The sequence below is a fragment of the Helobdella robusta genome (assembly GCF_000326865.2).
Source record: "Helobdella robusta unplaced genomic scaffold HELROscaffold_11, whole genome shotgun sequence".
NCBI lineage: Eukaryota > Metazoa > Annelida > Clitellata > Rhynchobdellida > Glossiphoniidae > Helobdella > Helobdella robusta.
This window is the reverse complement of record NW_008703617.1, coordinates 2,429,731-2,451,827: the sequence shown is the minus strand read 5'-3', so window position 1 is coordinate 2,451,827 and position 22,097 is coordinate 2,429,731. Positions and strand designations below refer to the sequence as shown.

Here is a 22,097-nt window from a genome sequence, read left to right as displayed (position 1 = left end):
TATCGTCGTCATTGGCTGAAATCTTCAATGCACGTGTTTAAAAAAAACAATCGAGAACTTCAATAACTTTCAACAACCAGCCAACCCAACTTTCAATCAGCTAACTTTTAATCAATCATCTTTTTATTAATCGACCATCAAACGACATTGTAATCCAACTAACATTGCAATCAAAACAATCAACCAACCAACCAACCAAATCAATCAAACAACCAAACCCTCATACCACTAGCCAACTACATTTATTAACTGACCAATTAATGAACCAACCAAATGACTAATCAATCAATCAACTAACTGACCAATCAATCAATCAACCAACGAACTAACCAATCAATCGATCAACCAGCCAGCTGACCAATCAATCAATTAACCACAGACAGCCAACTAACTGACCTTAATTATTTTATCTCTCTTGTTGGCTTCCTTCCAAATGACCATATGCTCAGATGGGGAACGCCCGTATAGAGAAAATTCATCTGGTCATCGTCATCATCATCAGAAAATTGTTATAATCATTATCATCATTACCGAAACTATCATCATCGTTATCACCATCAATACCATCATTATCGTCGTTATCGTATTTGTAATGTTAGTTATTGATAACGCCAACATCACTATCATTAACATCTAGAACAGAGGTTCACGATAATCATCATTCATCATCGTCGTAGTTGTATCATTATTTCATCATCATCATCATCATCATCATCGCCATCACGATCATCATCATCATCATCACGTCTCACTCACTTAATGGCGAAATAGGAGAGCCAACTTGCATCTGGAAAAAATGCATTATAGTCATCATAGTCGTCATCATCATCATCATCATCATCATCATCATTGTTACAATTCGACATCATCATACTTATCATCATCAACGAACACGTCATCCTATCACTATCATCATCATAATTACTATCATAAAAATTCTTTATCTGGTTTGTCCTTTTAATAATAATGTGGTGGTTGTTAATTGAGTTTTTATCCTTCAAGCTATACAACTATTGATATTAATGTTTAACTTGAATATTTAAAATATGTCTACCAACCGACCTACCAACCTACCAACCGACCTACCAACCAGCCAACCTACCAACCAGCCAACTAACAAACCAGCTAACCAACCAACCTTTGGAAAGTTACTCATTGGATCGTGTCCAATAGAGGAGTGCTTTGCAGCAAGCAATCTACCGCCAGACACATTTTGGTGTAATAATTTCCTATTATTAACACCACTAGCTACTCCTGAAATGCCACCACCAGAGCCAGAAATGCCACCACCAGAGCCATCAGCCGTTAAAATTCCCCCACCCCCAGATCCAACAGCTCCTGTCATTTCACCCGCCGGCCCGACAAGCGCTCCAGCAGCTGCGAGTCCAACAAGCAACCCGTCAGAAGGAGGACTAGCATGATCTGATGCAGCACTCTTCTGCCTGACGACAGGCTGTCTATCGAGGACGACGACATTTGGAATTTGCGACTGGTCGGCGTACTTCTGCCGTAAGGTCTGCGGGAATTTGAGCATGAGTGAGGCCTGGTTCTCTGAGACTGTTCTTCTGCGTCCTTTCATCAGCTGTTGCAGCTGTTGTTGTTGGTAGAAGAGGTGGTTGAGGTAGAGAGGGGTCTTACGACGCCGCATCATCTCAACGAATTCCTCCGGGCCTATTTTGTTACTCGTTGTTGATTTGATCTCATCTGTGGTGTGGTGTAGTGTGGTGTGATGAACATGTGATCAAAAGAACGTTATTGCAATCCCATGAGATGGGTTAAGAAGAGAACATTATTAAAAAAAACCGACTATAATGATGATAGTAGTATTAATAATAATAATAAGTAGCAGCAACAATAGTTAATAGAGGTATAATAATTAATAAACAGCAATTAAATACACATTAGTGTATTTAATTGCCACAATGCAGCTGCAATGTCTTAATGCATCATTCACTCATTTAATTATATATCAGTTGACCAGATAAAAATTAATATATACTAGTTAAACATAGACATTCAGTTTTTCATAGATTTTCACAGTTTTTCACAGAAATTCATAGATAACCCCGAAATCGTACACGCACATACGCGCGCGCACACATACACGCACACACACACGCACAAACATATAGAAAAGTGAATCATGAAAACTTCACAACACATAGGTAATGTATGGAGAAACTAATTCAAAAACTTTATTTATTTTATAATTATTTAGAAGAGTTCTTTGGTTGAGCTACATGAAAAAAAAAACTTGAAAAAGGTGACTTAGCTATTTAAAAAGTTCAATGGAGTGTACGCATACAATACTACAATACAATTTAACTGATAAACTTTTAGGTACGAACACACACACACACACACACACACACACACATACACACACACACAAACAGACATACATACAAACACACAAACAAGCATACATACACATAAACAACAGTACTTCACTTCAATTACAATCACAAGTAAAGATAAGTTTCTATTAATATTAAAACAGAGACTGAATAGGTAAGCATGAAAAAGCGCTGATGATGATAATGGCTATGATGGCAATGGCAACTACTAATAGAAGAAAAAAGCTAAAATAAATGAAAAACATACTAACACTAAAGCAGCAGTAGAAGTAGAAATAGTAGTAGTAGTAGAAGTAGTAGCGGCAACCGTGGCAGTAGTAGTAGTGGATGAGTAGTAGCAGCAGCGGCAGTAGTAGTACTAGTAGTAGTGGTGGTAGCAGTAGTTGTGGTAGCAGTAGTATTAGTAGACGAGTAGCAGTATAAGTAGTTGTAGTAGTAGTAGTAAAATAATAAAAATAGCAATAACTTTTATTGATGACAATATTATTCATTGTAATAATTATTCTTGGTGTTACTGGCTGCAATAATGATATTGATGTTGTTTCAATAGAATATCAGCAATGACTAATTGAATCATGTCAGTAATAAGTTTACACATAGCAAATAATATATATATATATATATATATATATATATATATATATATATATATATATATATATATATATATATTTATGCATATTCTCTTGAATAGCCAATATAAAAACATATTTTACAAGCTCAAAATGATATTAACATTGAGCGTTTTACACATAGCTATCTGTGTACATATAAGACAGTAAGTCATCGTATATAATAGTTTAAAGCAATGTTGAGTTGATGTTGTTGGTTATTTAAATATGTTTTTGTTGTTGTTTTCATGTTGTCGTCCTGTTATGTTACTGCAGATTAGCAACGAAAGAATGGATGAAAAGATGAATAAATAAAGGGATGGAATGACAGATAGAAATTAAAAATGAATGAATGAAACCATAGATACGTATCAACCCATAACCAATGAATATGTTTCACCTTCCGGTAAAATAGAATGACAACAAGATGAGTGAACATATCAGCAAACAAAACATACTTCATTAACAATCCTTTCTTGAAGCAAATTCCGGTATAAATTTTCAAATATTACAAGTTTCATATGACCATCACGTAAATATATATATATATATATATATATATATATATATATATATATATGTGTGTGTGTGTGTGTGTGTGTGTGTATGCCTGTGTGTGCACCAATGAATTATTTATTTAGGTGTGGATATTGTGGTAAACTTATATGTGTTAATTATTATTAAATGTAATATAAATTAGTGTACTATCATCATCTGGCTATGTCATATGTGTGTGGCTGTTATCATCATCATCATCATCATTATAATTATTATTATCTATACATTTATTGTCATCATTAATACTACTAATACTACCACTACTACTACCACTAATATTAGTAGTACTTCAGTTATCAATATTGTTGTTGTTGAATCTGCATTTATAAATATTAGATTAATAATATATAACCAGATTTTAAGTTGTGTAAATATACAATGGAGGTTTGTTTTGTTAAGAAAGAGAAAGAGAGCAAATGAGAGAGAAAGAGAGAGAGAGAGAGAGAGAGAGAGAGAGAGAGAGAGAGAGAGAGAGAGAGAAAGAAAGAAAGAAAGTAAAATATAAGTTTGTGTGTATCTCTATATGTTCATGTATACGAACCTGTGTATTTGTGCATATATGGATGTATTAATATATTAGTATGTAAAGCAATGTTAAAAAAGTTATTAGTAACAAAGATGTTTTGGAAGGAACTTTGTTTGTCTGGCTTTGTGGGTGTGTGTATGTATGTATATTCGTATTTGCATTAGTTTTTGTGATTACTGCAGATGTTCATGCATAACATTATGTCATGAAGTGTGTGTCTATGTGTGCACATATGCTTGTATATTGTCCCATGGGATTGTATGTATTTGCGGCGCGTGTGTGTGTATCTTTCTCTCTCTCTTTCTCTCTCTCTCTCTCTCTCTCTCACTCTCTCTCTCAAACACACACACACACACATACACACACAGAGTATGCACGTATGTGTGTGTCATAATGTAAAAATGTATAAAATGATTCTCTAAATGAATATGACTGTTATAAATTTCAAGGCATGGACAATATAACATTGCAAAGAATGAAACAACTTATTAAAGGGGGTTAATTTAGTTGGTTTGGTAGGTAATTATTCATTATTGCAAGAAATAAATGGCATGATGTGGTGCAGTAACAACTGATTAATGTGGCAGTGTGTAGCTGTGAGTGAAGATTAACCACATGCAAGCGTGGTTCAATGTATGATATTTTGAGAACTTCATATAGAAAAATCCTTTCACAATAAAATGTTTATAAAAAAAATACTTTAAAGTAACAAAATTGATTAGGAAAATAATTAACAAATTAATTAGCCACCATGAAATGTACTGAATGAAATTAGATAGATGTTGAACCTACAGGCAGACCCACCTTCATGGAGACTAAGTGAGTTAGGAATTCTGCTCGCTAGCATCTGGCTCATTGGTGTGCAACCTTTTTGGAACCTTTAAATGAAAATTTATTTGACAAATGTTGAACATTTGTTTAAATACATTGTTGAAGAATATTTATCATAATATGTGATGACTTAAGAGTTTTGAACGTGCTATAAATTGTAAAAGTTTAAAAAAAAGGTTTATGTAAAATGAAACAGAAACCCATTAGTACATACAGACATAGTAACAGATATGAATACACATATAAACATATAAATATATATATCTATATCTAGGCAGTGTATTGTATGAGTTTATATAAATAAATTTGTGCTAACCTTTGAATCAAACTTTGTAGACTATAATCAACCTCATCATCATCATCATCATTTTCGTTATCATCTTCATCATCATCATTCAAGTTAATTCATCACTCAGATGAATGGTACACAAATTTTTAATAAAACTAAACTTTTTTTCTCATTTGCTGCCTGATAAATTAACAAATCTCAAATTATTAACAATTAAATAATAAAACAATCAACCAATTGTGTATGTATGTGTATGTATGTATGTATGTGCGTGTGTATGCATGTGAGTGAGTGAGTGTGGTTGTATACACTCTGAACCTCTTTAAAAGCAATTTTGCAAACATTTGAAGCAATTAACATTAACAGAAAGTGATATTGATGGCCATTGCTAGCTATTTAAAAGATGGTAGTGGTGGTGTTCAAACAGTGTTTATATTTTGTTGTTGGTAGACACACACGCACGCACACACACACACACACACCACACGCACACGCACACACACACGTGTGTATATACATACGTCTTTTATTCACTGCCAGTTAACCTTTCAACCTGAGTTATATTTAGCTGGAGTTGGTCTGTAACATAGGAATGAAAGGAAAATAAAAATGATAAACAGAAAGTAAAAAAAAACTCAACTGGAAGATGAAAAGAAATACACACAGAAATGGTGCCAAATGGTGCCAATAACAAAACTCATAAAAATAATATGAATGAAAGAAATGAACATAACAGTAGTAATAAAAACATCAACATTGAAACAACATAAAAAATAATCAGCAACAAAAATTAGAAAAATTTTTTTAATTAATCTGAAAAACATTCATTTATTCATTTATACCCTTTAATCATTCATTCATTTATTCATTTATTCATTCATTCATTCATTTACACAAAACAATGTCTAATTAATCATACAACCAGACATCAAGCACACAAAAATATACATGTACAAATATTTAACTACAAGTATACACATACATACATGTATATACATACATGTATATACATATAATGTATACACATGCACACAGACACACACACAATTATATATGTATATATATACATACATAGTGCACATCAGTCTTTAAACAAGGTGATCCATTTAGATGAGTAAACAAAGCAATAAATAAATAAATTATAAAAATATTCAATGAATGATTTCATTGGAGCAGAATATCAAACAGCTGACCATTTATTATCACAATCAAATTTCATTTAGAATTTATTATTAGTTAATCATAACTAATTAATTAATTAATTAAGTAATTAATTGACTAAAAAGATAAATTACTTCATCAAAATGCCTAATATCACATTGGCCACATAATGCACTAATCAGATATATCAAAAACCTGAGATGAATATTAGGAGATGGTCGTTTGTGGTCAGTGTTATTGCAGTTGTTGCTGTAGTTGTTCACATCCATGTCCACCACAACATCCGGTTCGTCGTAGGATGTAGAAATCGATCGGACCCTCTCGTTTCTCAGCTGATACAGACGACTGTTCGTGGGCCATTCCTTCTGCTGGGGCTTCTGATGAGAGATGTGCTCGTTTTGCTGTTGTTGTTGGTTGCTCTTTATGTCAGTCATACTTCTTTTTATTTTTGCAGTTTACTAACTTTGAACTGAAAATTTTTAATGACAATCTAACTAACTAAGCAATGTTTAGAATTTGAGATAGAATTTTTTTTAGAATAAAATAAACAAAATAATATAAATTAAACTTTGAAGTTCAAACAAGTTTAATTTAATAATTTATGATGATGGTGATGATATTTACTTATTTAGTTTTATGTTTTACACATTTGTTTCGTTTTTTATTCTCTAAGTCTAAAAATCTAAACTTTCAAAATTTTTTTTATTTTCAATCGACAATTTTATGTGTTTATTAAATAATTAAATAGAATAATTAATTGGTGGATGACATTATGGATGAAATTTTCTGATTTTTCTTTTAAAAAAGTTTAAACTTTAAGACTTTAATTTTAATAATTTAATTTTAAGTGAAATGAAAATTTAAAAAAGTACACTAAAACTAAAACTAAACAAAATGAGTCAATCCTAACACATAACAAAAACAAACACTCTACAAACAGCAAATTAAATTATTTCCTGTCACTAACAGCAAACATCTGCAAACTACGATTTAAAACACAAATCGCTAAAAACGAAATTCTTTCTAAATAAACTGCTTTATCGCTCATTTAATTCCAAGAATCATAATTTAAATAACTTTAAAAATCTATGCATTACACATGTGAACCCAGGGCGATCTAGAAGGAATCAATATAAGCGATCTGAGACTGTAAAAACTTAAATTTTTTTTATGAAGATGGCTTTTAATTTCATTATTTGTGTGTTTCAACTTGTTCCTCTTGTAATTTAACTTCATGTATTGTATAAATTAATGCGATATATTGAATGGGACAACACAGGATGGAAAATATTTCCAGAAAATATGTCAAAGTTGCTGGAAATGACGAAATGACGTCTTGAAAATGACAAATTTCTTTCTATTTTGTGATGTTAAATGAAAAAACAACTGCTAACATCGACATTTCAAAAAATTAATGAAGATCACTTTCTAAAAATTGATTGTCTGTTGGAGAGACAACAGTGAAGGAACTGTTCTTTGGTGTCAGGTTGTAAATTTTGCTGCATTTTGCAACACTTTCGAACCGTTAACAAAAACTATTTGGACAGCAAAAATGAATAATAACATGTTCTACAAGTTGTCAAAATAAAAAAGTGGTAAAAAATATGAAAATAAAATCATAAGCTGTTAAAATTCATCGTTATTGCTGGATGAAAATTTGCATAACTGAACAAAAACATAAAATGTGAGTCGAATGGATGGCTTTGGGCTAGATGGAGTTGTCTGAAGCAAATGAGTGAACCAAATCAATGCACACGAAGCCTTCAATTGACTTTCAATTAGTTTTTATGAAGCTACTCTTATAAAAAAATTACACTTTTTAGGTAAGACAACATTATATCTACAGCTGACTGTTCAAACTAAAAAAATTTAATTCGCAACAAAAAATGAGTAAAAACTGGCCTGAGAATGAAGAGAGGTGACAAACTGAAATTTGATAAAATTAAAGTTTTTCATAAAAGTTGAGGTGATTGGAAGGGACAAAATTGATGAAATTAATCGTGACTGATATGTAGTAAGCGATTTATTTGGTTATTTACAATTATTTAGAACAGCCTAAATTGCATGTCAGACTAATAGGATGGATGAATAGCTCTTCCATTTTTGACGAATTTTTATAAAAAATATTTTTACATTTGAGTTGCTTAACGTATTTTACAATTAGTTCTTAACAGGAATAATAATAAAAATACCATATCAGGCTAAGGTAATTAATTAATACAGCCTAGGCCTGTTAACGCAATGTTAAAAAATATAAATTCAAAGCAGACAATCTGATTTGACAAGTTGAAACATTTTCAAACAAACTGGTCACAAAAAATGGTTAGCATAGTCACAAAAATACATTTATAAGATATTTGGTTTAACAATTTATAAAGATGCATTGCAGTATAATGCATCATAAATAAACTCGGGGAATATTTCAGATACTGCCTTGCCAAAATATTTATAAAATAAAAAAAAGCGATTTATATATGATTATCAAATATAAACGAATTCATGACAAGAACATAAATACATAACAATGAAATTAGATTTAACAAATTATTTTAACAATAAAATTAGTTTTAATAAAAAAATTAGGTTGAGATTTCAGATTTAGGTAATATGGAATTCCTTGTAATAGTTCAGGCTTCTATCGTCACAGCTGCAACAGCTGCAGGTGCCGTCACTTTTGAAGGAGATGCAAACGCAAGTCCTCTGGCAGGTGGCACATCTCGCAACTCCCTTTCCATAACTTTTCGCATCTCATCGCATCCCTACAATGCTTCGGAGGTTTTGAGAGCATGCTGTCTCTAAGGACGAAAATTTTGGTTCATTACGTTTCAGATTTTATAAATTGTTAAGTTACTCTAAGTAAGTAATACAAAAAAAGTAATTGACAAGCCTTGAAAGTTGCATTCAATTCTTAAAGCTAATGGCTTTGCTAACGAACAAAATTGATAGACTAGATAATCAGAGCTGTGTAATGGTTACGTAAATAAAAACAGCCTCAACAAAAGATGAGAAAATGCCAAAAAGTCGACCAATCAGTTAAACTCAGTTAAACCATTAAACCAAGGGTGAGGTGGGCAAACTACGGCCCGCGGAGGCCTTGTTCGCCAAAAAAAGATTGTAAGCCAGACATTATGACCAAAAGAAGGAGCCACAAATCTTAAAGAAGGAGCCACATAACTTAAAAAATTCTCCCCCAGATGGAAGAAAAAATTTGCTATTTAAGTACATATGCGGCCCTTCAAAGGTAAAATAATTCTCAACGACAGACAACAAGAGCCAACAAATCAACCAACCTATAAAACCCTCCATTTTCCATCTCTTCATCTACCATCTCGCAGCACATCATCGTCATCATGGCGCCTTCATCCGGTTTCACCAGCTTCTTGCACGTACACGTCATGTAACACTTGATGCTCCGTAACAGGCAGGTGTCTGTGTTAGGTCGGTATGTGCGTGTGTGTATGTGTGTGTAGTGTGTGTGTATGTGTGTGTGTATGTGTGTGTATGTGTGTGTAGTGTGTGTATGTGTGTGTATGCGTGTGTTTGTGCGCGCGCGTGTGTGTGTATGTGTGTGTGTTTGTGTGTATGTGTGTGTTTGTGCGTGCATGTGTGTGTGAGTGTGTGTGTGTGTTGGACATTGTGGCGTGTATGTAAAGTGTATTTGGTGTGTGTAAGTGCGTTTGCAATAGAGTGCGTGAAGGGTGAATGTGTAGGCTTGCATTGTGTATCTTTTAATTGTTGATATGATGTTGTTTGGAATAACAGTTGACAGAAGATAGCTTCAAAAACGAACCTTGCACGTCAGCAGCTAAGTTGGTTGCCACATAACCAGGATGGAGACTGCACGTTTTGACGTGGGTGTCTGTCGGGTAAAATGAAAGTTTATGATAACAACGAGAATGACGTAGATGATGACGTCAATTATAGTTTGTCTGGTCTCCAGAATAACATTTAATTTATAAAGTGACAGAAACGGAAGAGGAGAATAACACGACAACGGTATTTTTAATAGATTTATTCAACCGATAAAAAACAATACACACCATTTCTAGAAAATGTTCTCTGAATAATGTACAGAATCTGTTTGATGAACAACAAAATAATTTCTCCGACGGAACACATTTGTTCGCTGCACTGAAAATCTTGAATTTATAATCGCTCTACCATCAAAGAACGCCTTCCTCTGTTATTACAATTCAATGCACCGACAGCACATAAGAAGGGAGAATAAAAATTGAAAGCTTCCTGAAAGGGTCGAATGCACTCAAATGTTGCTGATGATTGTTTAGTAAGAAGCAGATGCAGAAGCAAATAATCATCTTCTTTTTGATTCATCATTATATCCATCATATATATATATATATATAGTAAGATGGATGAAAATCGCTCAGAGTGGCTAAAAAATTTGTTAAATGAAATTATTTTTAATGGATAAATAGACAAGTCTTCCAGTTGGATGTTTTGACATTCAAAGGGTAACTTGGTCACTTTGGAAACAGCAACTCTGCAACCTGCATTGCAGAGTTGCTGTTTACACCGCAACCACAAACAACCACTACATAAATTTTTTTTTGTACACAATCATCACCATTAATATGCAATCATCACTATTTTCATGCAACCATCCCCACCATGGTGAGTTGGATAACTCATTGTCATCATCTTACTCATCAACAGCATCGTTTTCACCATCTCCATCACACTCTCTCACTTTTGAGTAACTTAGCCAGGTGAACGGTGAACATGATGTTGCAGGCCTTACTCCTGCCGTACGCGTTCAGATAACTTTTTCTGCAGTTCAGCTCATTGAAATCAACCGGAAAGCTCTCTACGTGGGAAGCTACGTTGATGATCCGAGCCGGAAATGACGTCATCAGGGTCGGTAGTAGAAGGTAAGTAAGGTAGAAGTGTCCTAGAATTATGATAATGATGATAATGATGATTATGATAAGATGCTGATAATGATTCACTTGTCATTCATTTATTTGCTCATCCACTCATAAATTCAATCATTCACTCGTCCACTAGCTCATTCATTCATCCATCCATCCATCCATCCATTCATTCATTCATTCATACAATAATTCATTTATTTATACAATAATTCATTCATTCATCCTCACAAACCTAACCTAAATAGTTAACGCCAAAATGAATTTCATGGCCGTCTTCTGTATCGGCCTTGACACCGGTCAGAACCCCGGCGTTGTTTATCAATACGTTGATCGTCCCGTGATCTAGTATGTTTTTATAATTTATGTTGATGGTATTTTGCGTATATACATATATACAAAAAAATTTTGTATAGGTAGATACACAAAAATTCGTTGTATGTATACAAAAACAGACAAATTTTGAGTAAGTTTTTATAAGAAGTTTGTCGATTCAAATCATCATGTGCATTCTTAATACTGAATTTATATAAACGCAACTAAACACACGCATACACAAACACACAGAGACTCATACAAACACAGAAAGAAACACACAGACATACACACACAAACAAACACACAAACATACATACACACACACACACACACAAACAAACAAACACACAGACATACAGACACGCGAACGCGTTTGTTATTGCATCCAATTTGATTGCTTTCAAGTTCAAAGATATAAATTTTAAGATGAAGTAGATAGATAGATGGATGGATGGATAAATCCAAGCGAGATGATGACGGTGATGAAGATGATGGTGATAATAATATTAATGAGAGAAAGAGAAAATTCAAGATGATGTGTTAACTACGATGATAACAACTGATGATAAAAAAAACTCTAGTTTTTTTAGCAATAATTATATAAAACTATTAAAAGAAATGTCGAAGATAATGTTGTTGTGGGGTCAAGTTATGCCAAAATATTAAAACTGCCACAACGCCATCCTCCTCATCATCAACGTTTTTACATTACCATATTTATTACTATCATCATTTTATTGTTATCAAGATGTGCGTACGATGTCATCGCCATCATACAATCGCTATTGTTATTACTCATCATCGTAATAATCAGTGTCATTTTCAATAAAATCTTTCAGTTTATCATTAAAATGGACTTCCTACATGGTACGAACCTGAAACATGACATTTATAACCATTCCGTTATCTTTGTATTGTAGTTATTCATCATCAAAGTTATTCATTTGTATACTTTGTCTACAAATGTCTTCTTCAGTGGACTGAAATGACTGGCAGATATGGAATACGAAAAACTGTCTCAGGCGTAATTAAAGTCGACAGAAAAACTGTCTCTAAGTCGACAATTATCAGCGTGAAATAAGATTCCATTATTGATTTTTGTAGTTATCGTATTTGTCTAAATTTGTCTCGCTAACTTTTGAACTCTGAACTTTTGGCTTCCAAACGAAATGGCGATTTTCGATGGGTCTTTCCCCAAAATGATTGATTGATTGATTGATTGATTGATTGATTGATTAAAAGAATTTTCATTAATGAGTGCCGGCAGTGATTTATAATTGTCGTCATCGCCTTCATCATCATATTCAACGTCACCATCACCATCGTCATCTCTATCTTATTCATCATCATCATTATCATCTTTAGCATCATCATCACCACCACCATCATCACCACCACCATCATCACCACCACCATCATCACCACCACCATCATCACCACCACCATCATCACCACCACCATTATCACTACTACCATCATCATCATCATCAATACCATCATTTCCAAGCGACTCCTTTGAACCGGTCATTAAACATTGCACTAAGTTAACAACTTCTTTTTAATATTCGCCATTTCTCCTTTTATGAATCCTATTGTTGTTATTCTATTTTTATCATCATCATCACCGTCATTTTTGACGTCATCATCATCATGAATATTTACTATTATTGTTATTATCAATTATTCTCTCATAAAATAATTTTCAGAAGTCTATGCAACGCATGCGCGCGCACACACACACACACATATACATACATACACACACACATAAGCACACACCACACACATTATCATCCAAACTAACGCTTAGCGATAACTTCCGCGAACTTCCTGACACTCTTCATGGAAGCCAGATCCAAATGCATCACCTGACACCTCCTCTCACTCTCCTCCCTATCTCCCTCCAGCATCCCCTCACTCTCCATCAGTCTCTCTCCCTTCTCCAAGTTGCGGCAGGCCATGATCACGTGGCAGCCTGAAATCAAATTAGGGAAACGTTACAAGATGGCGGCCGATTAACTCTGCTCACCCTTTACTTAGAATGTATTTCAATTTTATAGAAAGTATGGCCTATTTAATTGATTAATTATCAAAACTATTCTCATTCTTACCATTATTATTATTATTATTATCGTAATATTAATATTATTATATGATGATCGATTATTGTTATTTCATTTAAAAAATGGACCTCGTAACATTTTGTAACAGATGTATCAGTTATATATATTAAATAATAGCCTGTGATATGATTACTGCACATTTGACTACAAATTTGACTGATACACCAACTGATAACGAATGATAATAATAATGACAAGAACAATAATCGGTTATAATAACGATAATGACGTCATCGTATGTGATAAAATTATCAATCACGATCAGTGTAGTTGTTTTGTAGTTTCGTAACATCGGTGTTGTATTTGAGTTGTTTAATTGTTGGTAATATAGCACAAGTTCCGAAACGTAATTAGTTTGCCATTTAGTAACTCCCGACACTCGACTTTTTACGCTCTATTATAGACTACAGATTGAAGCAATCATAACTCAATCAAAATTTTCAACATTGTGTTCTTAGATCAACAGCAGTATTATCAAAAATGACATCGCCCGCAACAACAACTACAACAACAAAACAACGACAACAATGACAACAACAACAACAACAATGACGTCATAAACAATGATGACGTCAACAAAGACACTTTAAAAAAAAAAAACCTTTTTTGTAGAGCATTTTGCACGTTGCCCATCCAATTCCACTGGTTGATCCTGTTACTACGACGACCTTGTCCTTCAACCAGCTGCTGTTGATGTTATTGTTGTTGTTGTTGTTGATGTTGTCTTTGCTGTTGATGTTTGTTTTACTGTTTCTGTTACTGTAGTCAATTTTGTTGCTGGAGCCATTAATGATTTTGTTGCTGTTGTTGTCTAAAGAGGTATAGTTGTTGTTGCTGCTGCTGATGTTGTCCATTTTGTTGATGTAGCTGTAGTTGTTGTTGTTGTAGTTTTAGTTGTTGTTAATGTTGTTGTTATAAAGATGTGTTAGTGTTGATATTGCTAATGTTTTTGATTTTTGAATTATTTTCTTATGAAAACTGAAGTTTAATTAATACATGAATGGAGACAGTAAAACAACTGTTGCTGTCTTCTGGATTGCTTGCAGTTTTTTTGATGTTGTTAAGGTAGCAGGTTTTGTAGTCGTCGTCGTCGTCGTCGTTGTTGTTGTTGATGATGATGTTGTTGTTGTTGTTGATGTAGCTGGCGTTAATTAGACACAATCCAGAAATTTAATTACAATTTTTTACCCAACATAGTTGAAGAAAAGAGCAGCGAATCTGTTTAAATAAAAAAAACTCCCGACAAAACACTCCAGTCAGTAAATAAATTTATTTAGCTATCAAACTTCACAGCGTCTAATAAAAAGGTATTATCGATCTAATTCAATATAATTATTGTAACGCACGTTTAATTTATAACACTTTAAAATGATTTCCGTAAAATCTACGCGTGATAAACTCGTTCAATTTTAATAAAATGTTATTTATACGAATACTTAAAAATAATTTTAAGGCAATCCCATTCATATATACACATGTATTATATATATATATACATATATATATATATAATGTATATTATATAGATCATATATGTATATAGATAATTTTATATACGTATATATTTTATATATAAATTTACATACACATACACACGCACGCACGCACACACACACATATATATATACAATATATATATATATATACATATATATATACATATATATATATGTGTGTGTGTGTGTGTGTGTGTGTGTGTGTGTACACCCACATATAGATATATATATATACACATATACAGGTGTATATAAATATATATATGTAGAGTTATAAATTAGAAAAGGCAGTGGTAATCAATATGAAATAAGGATGGTCATCAATATTATTGGTGTTTTTATTATCCGTATCTTTTATGGTTTCTCCTGTTGGACTTCAAAGTTTAGCAGGTCACTATCTAGGCGAGCACATAAACTAACACATGTTCAGAAGCATACATGCATACATACGCACACACACATATACACACATACACATACGCACACACACACATACACACGTACACATTCACACACTCATGCATACAAATGTAGCCTCTTACAGTAAGCTTAAGCATAAACCAACCAAACGCATACAATACAACTAGGACATCAAACGAAAAATAATGAAATAGAATGACGCAATATTATGATGTAACTAACTTCGACGTCGTGATAATATGACATGTGATGTTATGCTGATGACGTCACGATGATGTCATAACGATGATGCTATTTTACTTCCGTTTTCGCACAGAGAGGCTCCATTCAAACTGAGTTATTTTGAGATAATTTTTCAGCTAGCAATTTCAATCAACTATCTTAACTTATCCTTCTTAACAGAATGCATCAACTGAAAAGTTCACCTGCAAATTCTAGTTTGCAGGTGAACAATTCTAGTTCTACGTTATGTATTTTTATGTAATTATTAATCAACGATCCCGAATAAAAAATTTTTTAATTAATATTCATTGGCACACTTGAACTAATTAGAGCAGTACTCTGAGTTCGGGAGCAAACAACACGTCCGTCTGAACGGGAGTCAAGGAAAAAATAAACCCGAAGCAACAACAAAACAACGCGAGTGCACGCATACACAGGTACACACACACACATACACACACACAAACACACACACACATACATACAAATCACACACACTAACACACACATACCTATCACATACACACATATATACATAACACACTCACACACACACACACACACACACACACACATATATATATATATATATATATATATATACATATCACAAACATATACATTTAAGTTGGAGAACTTGGTCTTACAATACCGTGACCAATTCAATTGCAAAAAGATCCAACTTGCCATATTAATTTAATTATTATTAGCATCATAATCGTCAATAAACTTAACTTAAAGGGAACGATCTGCTTCAAACTCGTCCCACCAAAAAACATGATCATTGTCGTGCTATCATCTTCACCATTTTAAATCATCCTAATAAAAAATCTACATCATTACTATCTAGAACATCATCATTATTTGAACATCACTATCAGGATGAGAAGAGGATGAAAGTCAAAGTAAATACTGAGGTATCTAAGGTATCTAAACTAAGATATCTATCTGGCCGTCAGAGTATCACGTGTACAATCTTTTGTATCGGATATTTGTAAGTGTGAACCTGCCTGTATGTTTGTTTATATGTGTACATGTGTATGTGTGTGTATATGTATGTTTGTTTATGTATGTTGTGTATGTGTGTGTGTTTATGTATGTGTGTATGTGTAATTGTGTACATCATCATCATCATCATCATCACCATCATCATCATCATAATAAACGCTTCATCATCTTGCTAAAAGTAATGACTCGTTGAAGATTGCCAATTATTTATTTTCAAGGCTGATGATGATGATGGCAATGCTGATAATAATGGTGGTAGTAAATGAAAAACAAGAGTGATGATAATAATAATAATATTAATATTTTTATTAGGATGATTTAAAATGATGAAGATGATAGCACGACAATGATAATATTAATTATATGATGACGATAACAGCGACGATAACAAAAGAAATGATGAAGAAGATAATAATGATGATAATGGTGATGATAGCGATAATGAAGCCAAAGATACTAAATAGTGGACATGAAATGCTTTCGTTGGATTTTTTAATGAGTTCGAACATCTGTGTAAACGCACTTGAGATTTACTGATCACACGTTGGGTCATCATCATCATCATCGTCGTCTTCTTCCTCGTCATCTTCATCATCATTTTCATCATCATCATCTTCATCATCACCATTTTCATCATCACCATCACCGTAATCATCATCATCATTATCTGCATCTTTATCGAAACCAAACCACAGCCTTTCCTCAAATTCCATAACTTTCGCCTGGCTCGCTCATTCATTTAAAACTTTACTATTATCCTATCTACAAATTCAAAAACTAAAACATCAATAATAATAATAATTATAATTTTTATTATAATAATAAATTATTATTATATTTATTATTATATTTATTAATATTATATTTATTATTATTGTTGTTGTTGTTATTATTATATATGTTTTATTTGCACTTAGTGACCCAAGTGGAGAATTATTGCTTATAAGAGTGACAAGTCAACCAGCCATCATCCAATCAAACGCCGATCAAGTAAACACTAATGCTTTTGTTATTCTTTTTATTCTTCTTCTTATTCTTCTTCTTATTCTTCTTTTTATTCTTCTTATTATTATTCTTATTATAATTAATATCATGATATTATCATTATATCATCCCAACAATAATCACTATGATGGTTGTTATCACTTCCAGCATTGGCCTTTTCATTATCATTTATTATCATCAGTATAACATCCTCATCATCATTTGCTCACCCGCCGGTTTATAAACCTTCAGACAGATTCAGCCAGACAGACCTCAAGTCATTCATACAACAATCTGTGTGCGTGCGTGTGTGTGTGCGTGCGTGTGTGTGCGTGAAGAATAAGCAATGAAATGAATGAGGCAATTATGATTGAAAAATTGAATAAACGGATAAAAGTGGACCACACGCAGGGATAAATGAGGTAATGAACGAATGATGGAACGATTGAACGAACAGAACGAATAATTGAATGAACGAACGAACGAACGAACGAACGAACGAATGATTGATTGATTGAATAAATGAATGAATTGATGAATGAGTGAATGAACATATAATTGATTGAATAAGTTTGAATAAATAATTGTACCTATAAATTAACCGAATAGAGAAACATTTTTTTCATCTCGCGAGTGGAATAATTTTTTATTCATTCATCCGTCTATCTTTTCATTCATCTATCTATCCATTCATTCATTCATTCATCCAACAAGCCATCCATCCATCCATCCATCAAACATTTGGCACATTTTCGCTGTGTGTTCATGTTTCAACGCGTTATTTATAAAGAAGTAGAAGATGGGATTAATCGCTGGTGAGAAAAATGAAGAAATGAATAAGTGAATGAACAAATGAACGAACGAACGAATGAACGAACGAAGAATGAATGAATGAATAAAAGTTTAAATGGAAAGACAATTTATAAATAAATTTATCGAATTTAAAATTTGTTGAATGGAGAAAAAGTACTAAAATTTAAAAATATTCTAAATAAATTATTGAATAAACTTTAAAAAAACAAAATGAATGAGAAATTGAACTGACGGGTGAATAAAAACCAATGAATGCTTGAAAGAATGAATAAATGAATAACAAATTAAAGAATAAAAGAAGGAAGGAACGAACGAATGGAAAAGCGAATGAATAACCAATAAAACAACGAACGAACGCATGAATGAATGATTGACATTTTATATCCCCCACACCAACCAACGTATCCACCCAGAAATTTTTTCCTTCGAAATTCTCGACATTCCGAAGCAGCGCGCTCTTTCTAAGGTTTCTAGGAAGGCAAAAAAACTTTTAAATTTTACTATAGGCGCAACTTCATTCCAAATCAATAACAACCAAAATATCTACAGACACCCACACACGTACACACACTCACACACGTACACACACACATACACACACGTACACACGCACCACACGAATCAAATATATCATTTGAGGAATCTTGGTTTAAATAGACTACGTTCGTCATATCATTTCGCAATCTGTCCCGAAATCATTTAAAAAAAATTTTTGGAGAGTTGTTCAGAAATAATGTTTTATAGGATTTACATTTAAAGTGTTAGCACTGATAACTAATTGCTTGATGCAATGCTATTCGTCACAATCTAATAGATTATTTATTTATATTAAATAAAATCGTCCTCTATAGCAAGTTTCAACAATTTGAAAAAGATCGACAAGTTGGAAAATTTCAAAGCAGAACATCAGCATCGGACTGATGAGTGAGAAATCAAAATGATAACAACACTCGACAACCATTCTCACCATCACTCTCCCAAGACCATCACCCCAGTTCATATCATCCTCATCATCCTCATCACCATCATCATCTTCACTCCACCACTAACAAACTCGACAAACTTTTGTTTGAAAACAGTGAGAAATTTTTCAGGGAGTGTCATCCCAAATATTCTGCCAACATCAACTCCTAACCAAACCTTCAACAACATTCACAACAAATACTCATGCATCTCTTTCTGCGATACAACGCTTTTGTGCATGATTGTACACTTCGACAGAAAATTATCCAGATGTCAACTTTTTAGTAACGTGTCGCATGTAAACGTTAGTGTGGCGGCTTCAAGGGCTTCTAGGGGGGAATATAAGGTGAAAGAAGTGTCGGTGTTTTATACGGTAGGTGTATGTGTGTATTTGTGTGTGTGTTTGTGGTGTGTATGTGTGGTATCTGTTTGTGGTGTGTGTGTATGTGTGACGTCTGTCTGTGTGTGTTGTGTGTGTCTGTGTGTAGGTGTGGTGTCTTTCTTTTTGTGTGTGTGTGTGTGTGTGTGTGTGTGAAAATTGACAACTGTTCGGTAGATTTTGTTAATAAAATTAATTAAAATTAATATATTTAATTAAACTAATTAGAATATAAAAATGTTATCAGTTAGAAAGTTCAAAAAGAAGTGTGTTAATTATGTTTCCTTAAAAATTTCAGAAATGCGTGATCAGGGAATTGCTCATACTAGGTTACATACCAACAACTTATCAATTACTACTTATCTTTTAATAATACCACACCACCAAATATGTTATAAAACATTAAATTCTCCATCATCTGGTCAATATCGTCATCTTTTTTTTCTATAAATCAAACTCTGTCAAACACAGAGAAAACAATTTTTAATTGAAACATTCATGATGGCGAGATGGTGTAAAATGATTAAAAGCTTCCGGTTTTGCTCTGTAGTAACCGGGTTTGAATGCAAACAGATCTGCAGCTGCGAAAGACAAAAAAATGTGTTTATTATAACTCTTTTCTTAATTTTAATTTATTTCGTTGTTGTTACCTTGGCTTCGTCAGTACGTTACTATTGCTAGCTTTTGAAAAAATATATTTCGGTCATCATCATCTCGTCATCTTTATGCCACAACTATTACAACTATAATTTGATTCAATTCAATAAAATGTCTATTCAGCAAAAACATAAATAATCATCAAAAATAAAAAAAAATAATATCGTCATCCTCATTATCATCATCATCTTTATCATGCTCATCATCATCATCTTGCTAATCACCATCATCTTCATCATCTTCTTCATCATCATCATCATCATTTTACGCGCTGATGTGCCAGCCTAGTACGTATCACATTACACTTCAATTAAGCAAACAGCTGTGTTACTAACATCACTGAAAAATGATGATAATAATAATAATAATAATAATCTGCATAGCAATCAAATGTAACTCGTCCGTGCATCTCTGGCATGCAGCAGACACATACATACATACAGACATACACACGAACATAAATACGAACATACATACATACAAACAATCAAACAAACAAACAAACAAACGAACAAACAAACACACACACACAGATCTATCATTTCTCTACTTGGGTTGTTATAAAGACCAAGTGACAATAAGAGATATCGCCTATGTGAGATACGACTCATTGAATGGAATGACACCTGCACTCTGCATACAACACTGCTTGCTTTCTGGATACACGTTTGCTGGCCTTCAGGTTTTGTGTGACTTTTGTTTTTGATGTTGTTTGTTTATGTTGTTTTTGATGTTGTGTTGTTGCTTTTGTTGTAGATTTTGTTGTTGTTGTTGTTTTTGTTGTTGTTGTTGTTGTTGCTTTCACGCCGAAAAAACTTCGGCAAAACATTTTTAACTAGTCTGACATCTTTTGAATGTTTTTCAAATATTTTGTGTGCATGAATGAATTGAAAAAGTATCGAAACTGTTCAGTTTTGTTTGAAAGTGATTATTCTCAGAGCAACAAATTTAAATTTGTATGATAGTATACCAACCAACTAGCAATGTGACCTACCAATCATATAACCAACCAACCAGCCAACCAATCAATCAATGAACCCACCAACTAATCACAGAACGGGGTAGTCTGTTTTTGCGACAACAAGTACGGATCGTACGGATCACTCCAGACGAATCAATGTAATAGAAAATGTGCCGGTGACGCCAGCGTCAACTGTGGTGGCTCCTTTAAAAACAGCGTCTACAGAGGCAAGTCTATTTATTTGCTATAACTTTTTTTACTCATTAAATCATATGGTAATTATAAATGAATGCGTGTGTGTGCGTGTGTGCGTGTGTGTGCGTGTGTGCGTGTGTGTGTGTGGGTTTGTTTGTGAGTAAATGAATATTGATGAAGAGTAGTAATAGAGCCAGTGTTAGAGGTATTGTTATTGTTCTATGATTCGCCGTCTAATATTTTCTTATTCTGACTCTGCATAACAAGCAGTTGGTTCTATGGTGTAACGGTTAGCACTCTGGACTTTGAATCCAGCGATCCGAGTCAAATCTCGGA

The 22,097-nt window shown here is 33.1% G+C and overlaps 2 protein-coding genes across 2 annotated transcripts; both read right to left on the bottom strand.

Moving 5' to 3' along the window:
- Positions 1-752: 752 nt before the first annotated feature.
- HELRODRAFT_167329 (hypothetical protein) lies at positions 753-6,767 on the bottom strand (the record flags this gene model as incomplete). Its single annotated transcript, XM_009012849.1, has 4 exons — positions 753-787; positions 1,153-1,704; positions 4,857-4,930; positions 6,529-6,767. 4 exons carry the CDS (start codon positions 6,765-6,767, stop codon positions 753-755), a joined length of 900 nt encoding a protein of 299 aa, XP_009011097.1.
- Positions 6,768-8,863: 2,096 nt separating this feature from the next.
- Positions 8,864-13,508, bottom strand: HELRODRAFT_185285 (hypothetical protein). Its single transcript, XM_009012848.1, has 7 exons — positions 13,344-13,508; positions 11,463-11,566; positions 11,042-11,242; positions 10,124-10,192; positions 9,624-9,762; positions 8,988-9,128; positions 8,864-8,960 (listed from the first exon to the last, which is right to left on the bottom strand). The coding sequence occupies exons 1-6, from the start codon at positions 13,499-13,501 to the stop codon at positions 9,002-9,004; spliced, it is 798 nt and encodes a 265-aa protein (XP_009011096.1). The 5' UTR covers positions 13,502-13,508; the 3' UTR covers positions 8,864-8,960; positions 8,988-9,001.
- Between the last annotated feature and the right edge of the window lie 8,589 nt (positions 13,509-22,097).